We start from the raw sequence: 10916 nt of genomic DNA on the forward strand, positions 1-10916 counted from the left end.
TTGACAAATCCTTAGAATCGACGTTACTTGGTCAATAGCAGGGATATACACAGTTCCGAGGTGTGCAACCTCAGTCCACTTCTTACTCGACAGTTGTTGGCAAGCAGTTGCTACGTCTGCACTGTCTACTATAACTTGTGCTATGTCAGAGAAACATATCACAGAGACTATGAAAGTGTCTGATGATTTGTTCAGTTGTTTAAAAAGTTTTCTGTCACTTTTTTACCTTGTCCAAACGAGTTCGCGTCTGGGATAGCATCGCCTTCAATCTTTTATCCTTAGGCATTTTCCATGTCATTGATTGAGAACAGTCTACTACTACAATTATGTGCTTGTAGTGACGACATCCAAACTGATGCCCATCTATTACGTGGCTTTGCGCATCATTATCTTCAATAAAGTCGTCGTGCCAAAGTTGCCTCTTGCAGAAGCTTTCACTGTTTGATTCTATTTCGTTTTCTGATTTTGACGAGCAGTACCTTGGACATATACTAAATATTTTTTGCTGCTGTTCGTCTTTGCAGGGATCTTCAAAATGAGCAAAATGTTCCCAAAAAGTGCCATGATGTACTTGATCTAAAAGCCGACCATTTGCGTCAGAAGTGTGATGGCCAGTGCAGATCATATTCTCTGTTTTGCATGTAACAAGATGGAGATGTCCTCTTCTCAGCCGAACGCAGACGTTTCCACACCATTCTCCCTTACTGCAAGCTTCAGTATAACCTAACGAGTTTTCGATGGTTAACTTCCTTGCTGTTTGGTGTGCGTTGGTATTGCAAAGTCCTTCGTGGTTTATAAATTTAGTAATGCCTTGTAGCCTATCCTTGACGGATATTAATCTCTTGTCGCAAAATGCATCACAACAAGGACAGCGTTTGTCGCAAAGGTGAATTTGACCGCAATAATGAAGACGTTCGTGTGCTATTCCGCTGTCGTCAATGGGTACGACACAAGGATTCGCAGACGCGACACTGCGACCTGGACAGCGACCACCTTGCACGTTGCAAGTCTTGTCGCATCCGTGCAGTGGTTTATCGCATAGATGACTGTCACGTTTATTTAGATCATGTAAATGATCTTTAGTTGCACAGCGACGGGAACATCCAACATGGCTGCACTTTTGAACGCATTGCCGTTTACCACAGGAGTGCAATTCGTCCTTTAGCTTTAACTGGTGTTCGAATTCTCTGTCGCACTGCTTGTTGCATCCAACGTTTACTGCTGAACAAAACTCTGGGCATTTGTGATTAGACCCTGAGCTACACAGATGCATTTCTGGATGGGTTTCGAGTTTGTATGAGCAATTTCCTATGCAACCTCGTGCCATAAACTTTGTGAAATGTTCTGGACACGGATGCTCTTTTCTGTAGCACCGATGCTGGTCATCGTGCCTTGCCCCAAGGCGGCAGCGACTCTTTAACGACTTCGTTTTGTTTTGCACGCCAAACGTAACTGCGCAGAGCGAACAATCTTCTCTACATCGATGATCGTCTTCAAAGCAGTCACAGGCTTCTCTTGTGGCACTAGCAGCACATTCAATTGCAAATTGTAGGCAAGTTCTTTGACATTTTTCGCAATTGCTTTCACGTTGGGAGCAGATTTGAGAACACAATCTCCATCGGTTTCGAAGATAGTCAAATATCTCGATGCCGCAACTTTCTTTGAATGCGTTCAGCGACGAAGTTACATCTTCTGAGTTTAAGCATTTACTGTGAGGGAGATGTTTTTCAATCCACTTCATTACACGGTGTATACGCTTTTCTAGAAATTCTCTTATGTAAGTTTGCAGTTTTTCTTTCCAACGCGATTCCGATTCGTCGTTACGATTTCTTCTTATTTTGAACGCAGCAATTACTAAATCTAGTAACTGGCGGGTAACTACTACTTCTCCTTCAATTACCTCACACAAACGAAATTTAGATATTTTTGAACTTTCGTGTCTTTCAAACAATTCTCTACGCCTATAAGGTGGACAATCCCTCAAAACTTCTGCATCAAAAGGTTTTAACACACCTTTTGAGATATCTTCAACTTCAACCGCCATTTTTCCCTTGATTTCAGCTTTCATTTCATTCAGTATCTGTTCGAGTTCCTTTCCGGGTGAGTCAGCAAAAGTATGCTTTCCTGTATTACAGAACCCGACGTGTTTCTCAAAAGAGATTTTATCGCTTGCAAGTTTTTGAATCATCATTTATTTTCTTAGTAAACATTTTATCGCAGCCACAAGGACATTTCTGGTTGCAGTAGTGAACACTTTCACAGTAATGTGATCCTTTGTGAAAACGCTGTTTAGATGGAATGCGGATAGCACACAAGCTCCTAACTTCCTCATCTTTTAGGCCACGTCTTTCTTTCACAGAGCAAGTGTGATTAATACAAACATGTTTGTTGCCACAGAAATGAGATGACTGGGGCGTCTTTACAAAGTGTAAATGGTCCTCCACGCACTGGCGATTACAGCCCTTTACATCGCAAGGCCTAACGCATTGTAGTTTATCACACCTGTGTAAAGTGTGACTTAATGACACCTCGTGTTCAAACTCAAGATCACAGATGTCTTCGCAAGCAGAGCAAGCATTTGTACATTTGTGCCTGATTCCAGCACCTCAAAGATGTCGATGGTGTTTGGTTTCACAAAAAATGTTGCATTTTTTCATGCAGTTTCTTGCTTGGAATTTAGAGCATTTCTCTTTACATTCGTGACGAATTTGGTTACATCTGTGTGGTACATCAAAATCGTGCTCGGCTCCGAGGTGGCAAATGTTAGGATTAGACTTACCAGCTAAAGACTTAAGACAGGCTTCACAATTTTGTGTGCAGTTATGATTTTTCTCTAAGCAATCGCAATTCTTGCACCCTTCCACTGCTCATTGCGAAAAATGCTTTTCAGTAGCAAACATTCTCGTTGACAATGCTTAGACTCTCCCGTCTTTTGCTGGCAAACATTTCTACAGAGCGTCCATTCATTCATTAAAACAGGAAAGTACTGCATTCTGTAGCTTTCAATAAGGCTATCTAACGTCAATAGAAGCTGGCTGCTAAGCCGTTCTCTAACAGGAAAATTAATTTCAATCCAAGATGTTACTCTAGCTATCCTCTGATTGATTACAGAATTGATAAAGATTTGACATTTTTCTACCCACGGTTTGTCGTTTCCTTTTCGAATTTTAGAACAATTGGTTCTGTACTGACTTATCAGAAATTCAGCTGTCGATAACGACACTGTCAATCTCTTAACAGGTTCTCGTGACCAATCACACAGCTTTAAGCCCGCGTCGCGCAGTCCGTTAAACTGATCATCTACATCACCGACGGTGTTTTTAGGTTCTTCAAAACTGTGTAGATGTTCTGTGACAGCTGCTTTTATTACTGTTATTGCCCCTGTTTGTACAGCCTTTTGAGCATTTAGCTTCAATTGTTTGATTGTTTCTTGAAACTCCTTTTCCGTACGGTTGGAGAAGGTGTGCGAACTAGTAGAGCAGGCACCATTGTGAGCACGAAACGCGCGTTGACCTATCGATTCGTTTTGTTTTAACTCTAACTTTTTAATGCAATATTCCAAGCAGCCACATGGACATTTTTCATCACAGAAGTGGTCGGTTTTGCAATAGTGAGGTCCGACGTGATCTAGTCGTCCTGTTTCTATTACTAAAGAGCACGAAAGCTTTTCTAATAGCTCTCTGTTGTTACAGCGACCAACTTCAACTGAACACATCGATTCAGATCCAATGCAAGGATGCTCTTTTGTGTTACAGAAATGAGCAACAGCGCCTAGGCCATGGAAGTGGTCGCTGTGCTTACAGATCAAATTGCATCCCTCTAGGTGACATTTTACTAAGCAGCGTTTCTTGCCGCAGTCGTGTGCTTTGGCAAGATCTGAAGCAGCGTGTTCCAAATCAAGTGTACAAAGTGAACTGCAATCTGGAGCAGAGCACTCTTCAATGCATTTGTATTGAGCTTCACATTCGTGAACAGAGTGGTCGTCGACAATGCTGTGTTGACAATATCTATTACAACCATGAGATATATCTCGTTTGCGACAAGGTTTACTGCACAAGTGTTTTGTGTTTCTACAGTTGTGATCCTATGTACAAATTTCTTATGATTCTACGGCACAACGACGCACTCCACTAAGCAAATCAGCAACAGCTATACCGCAACGAACACACAAGTTCCCCAGAGCCAAACATAGAGCCGTATATACGGCTCTGAGGTTCTGTAGCCTCGGCCTCGGCCAGACTCGAGGACAATTTGAATCGGTGCTACACGGGTCTGGGAGGCCAATGCTACAGGTTCTCAAGCGTAGCTAGACCTCAAAGGGGTCATCTCAATACCCAAACATGCGTTTGTAATATTGTGGTATGGAACACAGTCTTCATGCAACGGCCTGTATAGACTCGTACCATACCGTCTTGGTAGATAATGTAATTGTGCCAATGTGGGAAGATAGCCAGATGGCCCATTCATGACTCACTTGAGTCAGCTAGTAAAGAATACACTCAATACCATCGGTAGAGGGAAACCCAGGCATCAAACAGATATCCTCGTGGTATGTGCATGGAGATTGTAAATTCATAGGCGTGCCATGGTCACGTCGTCACGAGATTCACTTGGGGGTCGACTCCTTTGAGGGAATCGTCTAATGTTGAAGCAAGCGTTTGCATTGTGGCGAGGAGTGCAATTTTCATGCACGGTTTCGTGGCGATCAGCCTGGCAGACTTGGCGTAATTAATGTTACAGACAGACAGACAGACAGACAGACAGAGCAAATTTTTACAGATATATAGAGATTACCGTAATTACCATATAAGATGAACTATTGGCGGGAATATATTTTAGCAGTTCGCTAAAATTGACATTAAATGCATATTGTGGATTATATTTTGACGGTTAGACATTGTTGTTCGATAATTTGATATTTACTATGGACACGTCAAGGATGGTTGTTATTTCCTCAAAGGGAGTGGCAACTAAAAGTGACATAATTACCTAGGCGAAGTCAAGGGAACTATCAAGGCAATTAGCTGCCACTCACTCGAGGCGGAATAACAAGGATATCCAAGATTCGCACATAAGATAAGTGATTTATATCATGCAAGGCCATTGGTTGGTTTGACTTACCATTCACTCTAGGCTGTGAGTATGTAAATCTTCTTCTTACTTGTTTATAAGTAACCGTTCTGTAACTAATTAGGCGGACTCTAAGTGCATTGGTCATTTAGTTGCTCATTAAAGGCATATCAAATCATCTGCACGTTATTAAAACAAGACGTGGTGTGCTGTTGATCATAGCAACGATAAGGTATACATGTTTCCCATCATGGCGGTAGGGCATCAGTGTACAAATGATTTGAACCAGCTGTATCAACCAATCAGGACTGGCAAACCCCACGTGACATGATACAAATGTAGATATTCCCCATACACTAGTTACTAGGCTAGGCGGCTGCTTTATAAGAGTTTGAATCCTCATGACTTCACCTACTTCATCAATAGCTTCACGAACTCACTCTCATGTTTAAACTCTCTGTTTGACAGGGTAGGCACAATAGACAGCAAGCAGGGATTACCATCTTGTGAACTCATCCATGTGATGTGCTACCACATCACCATCTTTGATCCACCATGGGTGATGACGTCAGCATATCTTGGTGGCCAAATTGACTGCAGACTTATACTGGGGCTCGCCAAAAATTTGCTAACCCTTCAAAATAAATTCCCCGCCAATATTTCATCTTACATTCTAATTGAAGCAGTACCCCTCTTACTGAAGCTTTATCTGGAGTTGCACTTACTTATTAAGCTCTAATTAGAGCACCTTAAGGAAACAAATTTATTTTTAGAGGCTCTTAAATAATTGCAATCATTGCAAAACAAGTACCAATAGGTCTTGATTGATTGCCTGAATGGCGTCTTCCTACTGCATCCTGTAACATTTCTAGATGGTCATTGAGGAACAGCTTATTTTGATGATTTGCAAAGCACAGGTTAGGGTGCACCTAACATGTTTTCCTTTATTCCATTCCTAGTGGTGTATCGAGCACCTTATATTCTACAACGAGCCTTATGACTCTAATTACATAAAGATCCCTCTAAGTGAGATGCATTGTAGAGCATCATAAATATTTACATCGTAATTCATTACTGGAGAGCCATTTAGATTGGTAATTATTATTTAGAGGCGCTATAATTAGAATAATTACAATATGGCATATACTGCAAGTCATTAGGTACACAAGAATGTTACATCTAAACATACCTTTGTCAATCAGCAATAGAACGGATTTTACTTGTCCCAGTACAAATGTGATCTTGGGATAGCTCATGCCACTCAGCCCAGTACTCTACAGCGTACAAAAAAACTTATGTTATTGACCTGTAATAACATGAACAAACAAAGAACATGTAACAGAGACTAATCTTTGTACCTGTGAGGCTACAGGGAGAGTAATCAGATGGCCTGGCTTGAATGCAAACTTTTGGTACCTGCCTACATCTTTCATTCATGCAACTGTCTGAATCTGTTTCATGGCCACATGACCTGCACAGAATTTCTTGTGTTAGCCCTCCTACACGTCATGTGTCCATTATGCATATAGCAATGTTGCCAACAATAAAACAATTGCTACATTTACCTGAAGTGTACGTGAACAATGGTACAGTTATTTGGAAGAAAAACTGCAGTGAAATCAGATAATTCAACAAGCCAGCAACAGCAACATCTGAAAAATGGTGTTGTGAGAGATAGAGAAAGATTAAAAATTATAGTTGGTTTTTTCTTATTGGGCAGTATTCATACAGAAATTCATAACTTTCAGAACAATTCATCATATGTCATCCTGCATGGTTGTCTAGTGTCCCCTGAGCTAACCATGCAAACTATAAACACTCAATGTCAGTATCGATCTGTCCGTCATTTTCCACATTAGTCGGTGTTACAACATCACATTTGTTCTCAGCTAGAGGCATCGTCCTCACTCTGAACATTCTGATAGATACGGGTCTTCTTCATCATGCTTGCCAAGCTCTGTGATACAGATAGAGGTAATGTTGACATGACCTATTTTGTGCTTCTGCTTTCTCCACTTGCGTTTCTCTAGCGTCAAGTGCAAGAGACTTGTCCCTGCTGCTATAGATACCGATATCACTGCAGACGACCTCGGTCGGTAAGTTCGATCCCTTTGTACATGTCCTAGATTGTTTCATGTACTTGGAAGGCTGCTGATCGTCACGTTCAAAATCTCGTTTGTACGAGCACACATAGTGATCCTTTTTTGTCATGTGCAAGACATGCACTTCCAGACCGTCGCTCGCACAATTATAGCTAAAGTCTTTCCATTTTATATCTACCACCACTCTTGTTCTTGCTTCGCGTGACAGAAACATCTACAATGTGCACGTGACTTTAGTTTTCGCTTGATCGGTGGTAGCGTGCTGACTCCCTCATCTGTGATAGCGAAGACTGAGTGTAAAAACGAAGCTTGCTACTTGAGGACTGGGGCTCGTTTGGTCGTGATGCGTAGAAAAGATTTCGATTGCACACAACCTGGGTGAAGGTACACGAAGTGTGCGTGCGTGTGTGTGTGTGTGTGTGTGTGTGTGTGTGTGTGTGTGTGTGTGTGCGTGTGTGTGTGTGTGTTTGCGGTTGTGTGTGTAGGTTTTTTAGAAGGAGTGATTGGCTACGCGTGCATCACTAGAGAATACTTGTGTGAAGGGTATCTTTTCCAAACAGTTGTTTTGACATAGCTCTGAAGAGGCAGTTACCATCCCCTTTTACTGCAGATCGTTGTCTGCCCTCAGAAGCCAGAAATCTGTCAATGTGAATCGTCCACATTCTTAGCTTTTTAAATTGGACTTTGAATAACCCTCTCTGGTATACGTACTGCTGCTTCATGAGATGTGTGTTTGTTTAAATATTACGTTTAAATATTGTACCATATAATTATACTATGGCAATGGGGTGGTGCATGAGAAGGTGGGTTAAGCAGTTCATAGCTGTAGGCATGCAAATTCAATTGCAATAGCAATAGTGTAACTTAGATAGGTATTCTATATTTACCCACTGTCACACCCAATACATTTAACTACCATACAGTTACAGGAAATTCCCAACAGCCATCAATTAAAGTCCAGTTGAAATCTACTATGTAGCCTACATACGTACAGTACGCACACTGTAAGCTCGTAATCTCAGATTTTGCTACAGCTTGTAGCACTCAATTGTCATTGGTGCCAGTATTAACCATCAACTACATATCCTGGGTAGATGTCACACGCCGACTTTTGTTGCTTAATCTGTTGCTCTATAAATTTGGCCACCTAATTCTAACTGCCTAAGAACTGTCTTTTTCTAATTCCAATTTCTTATGTAATTGCTGTGCTTTCAATTACAACACATGTGTTCACAAGATTCAAGAAGAGACTGTTTCATTACTCATAAGAATGAGGTGAATTTCACACATCACGGAGTAACCAGGTTACAGTATCAGTGCTTTTATGTTAAGTAACAACTTTGTCTTAGCCGGATGCTACAAACAGTGTGCAAGGGCTACAAACTATAATCAGTCTCTGATTATTGCAGTATTAAAAGCCTTACAAACGTTGCCAAGTACTGCATCTTTACATGATTTCTAGCAGAATCTGTTCTGCAAGTACGGATGTGAGGTAGTTAATCACTGTCACTATTGGTTTCATTGTCACTGATCCCACAGACCTCATATTCTTTGTCCTCATCTGGCAGCTCAGGAAACTGTAAAGTTTGCCCGTTATTAGTGCATATGCTGTCATAATGACAACCAATGTGTGCTATTTCGTTATGACCATTGGTGTACAACAGATACAGCTGTGGCAGTTGTGATGTGTCCGGTACTTGAGGACTTTAGGATGGCTTGAAACGTAGCCACCTGATTTGTCTAGTTGTGGAATAGGGAGGGCACACATACACAGGCGTTTGTTAGCTGTCACTCGCTGCCTGAATTTCAACCTGTGTTCCCCACACTCGTAGTTGATGAATGGATTTTTGCATTGTTGAAATGTTGTTGTTTCGGAAAGAATACAAAATTGTTGGTATCTGTCATTGTTAAGCACTATGGCACCTGCAAGAAAGTCACTAAGCTGGTGGTCAGCATGTTCTTGTTCAGAACACCCTAGAATAGGCACATGTACAACAATGACTTATTGGTATTCTTATAGTGTGTTAATTGCCTCAATGATTTTGTCATATGTTGTATGCTCTGTTGTGGACTTTGTTATGGTGCCTGTTCAATTGAAATCACAAAATGAGTAGTACGTATAAATAATATGTCATGAAAGAATTAATACTGTAAATAAAATAGTTTTGAATTTCGTAAATTTTGCCAGGACTGGCAAATTTTCCAAGTTAATAACTTGCTGAAGTTGTTACCAACAACTTACAGACAGTCAACATCAACATATTAGTATATTGAATGTGTTAACCCCATGGGGTTGTTTGTGCATAGGTGTTGTGTTTGGCTTTATAAGACAAAACACATGCAAAACAAAGTGGGTTTGTGAAATGTTCTCAGTAGTCAGCGATAATCGTACCTGTGGTTGTAGCTGACGATATTGATATCATGCCTCTATGATTGAACAAGGCATTTCATATCGACGTCCTTGTGTAGCAGTCACAGGCAATGGCAGTTTTGCCAAATTAAATTGATTATGAAAAGAGTTAGGTTTCAGATTGCTAAATGTATTTGCTTGCAAAATGAATTGATTTACAGTGTATATATATATATATATATATATATATATATATATATATATATTTGCATGGGCAAGGTAGTCATACCCATTATTGTTGAATATCTGGAAGCATTCCGTAACAGTTGCAGCAGTGATGACGTATTCTGAGCTCTGATACCAGTATTTGGTATAATGGTGTTCTGTCCTATGGAAAGCAAACATTTGTCGCATTGCCACATGTCAGTCGGTTCTTCTCGAAGTCCAACACAATTTTCTAGACCAGAATGTAAGAATTATTGCAGATACTATGGGAGATTAAACCAGAAGACAGCATCAATGGAGCCATTTTCCACACTCGCCATTACATTGGACCATATTTAGCTTGGTTGTCACTAAGTCATAATTCCCACAATGCCACTGTCTCTACTTTAGTTCAACTGAAACAATGAAACGATATTTTAGTTATCCTGATTGCAAATGCATTGCATTGGAAGGTATTGCCTGTCTCCAAAAGGTCATGACAGGTTTAGGAACTAAAATACTTTGACAGATGACTACTCTCGAAGTCTACTTCTACTATGTCGTCTGGAAGTTCTTCTGGCCTCGCCGGGATGTCAATTTCCTCTATCAATTGATCATCTCTTTCAAGCTTAGACATGGTTGTTTCATCAGAAAACAAATGTAGTACAGCTGTAAAAAGTACTTGCTATCTCTAGTATAGGTAGATGTCAACACAGAAATAAAAATACCGTGGTCTTTCCTGGGCATCTTGTATTTCTTCATTACCCAGGATGACAGAAGAGTGGCCCTCTTGATTTCTTTCTTTTGCTGTGTTGTAGGCTTTGCAAGATGAATTTTGGAGCGTGCTCCAGGTTTCTTCGATGTAGCAAAGATCTTTGGTTTTGTACTCTGGACTGTGACTTTCTTATTTGCTGGTGCTGATGCTGATGTGTTTGCCTCATTGGCCATTCTACTACATCTCTCTGGAAGAGAAGGAAGTGCTGTAGCTTCATGGAGCTGAGCCAAACCAGAGAGGAGAACATGGAACTGTTACTTACACCTAGATAGTTGCAATGATATATCAGTCAGGTAGTCTTGGCATTTTCCTCGAACAGTCTCTACATCGAGTTGTATTGAGTACAGTTTCCCAGTCGACATCTTTGTGAGGTGGCTCATCTGTTTGAATTAGTTGAGGATCTTGTTCAACTAAG

The 10916-nt window shown here is 40.7% G+C and overlaps 1 protein-coding gene across 1 annotated transcript; it reads right to left on the minus strand.

Moving 5' to 3' along the window:
• Positions 1-214: 214 nt before the first annotated feature.
• LOC134195246 (uncharacterized) lies at positions 215-2188 on the minus strand. Its single transcript, XM_062664251.1, has one exon. It carries the CDS (start codon positions 2186-2188, stop codon positions 215-217), a length of 1974 nt encoding a protein of 657 aa, XP_062520235.1.
• Positions 2189-10916: the final 8728 nt, after the last annotated feature.

The sequence above is a fragment of the Corticium candelabrum genome, chromosome 19 (genome assembly GCF_963422355.1).
Source record: "Corticium candelabrum chromosome 19, ooCorCand1.1, whole genome shotgun sequence".
Lineage (NCBI taxonomy): Eukaryota > Metazoa > Porifera > Homoscleromorpha > Homosclerophorida > Plakinidae > Corticium > Corticium candelabrum.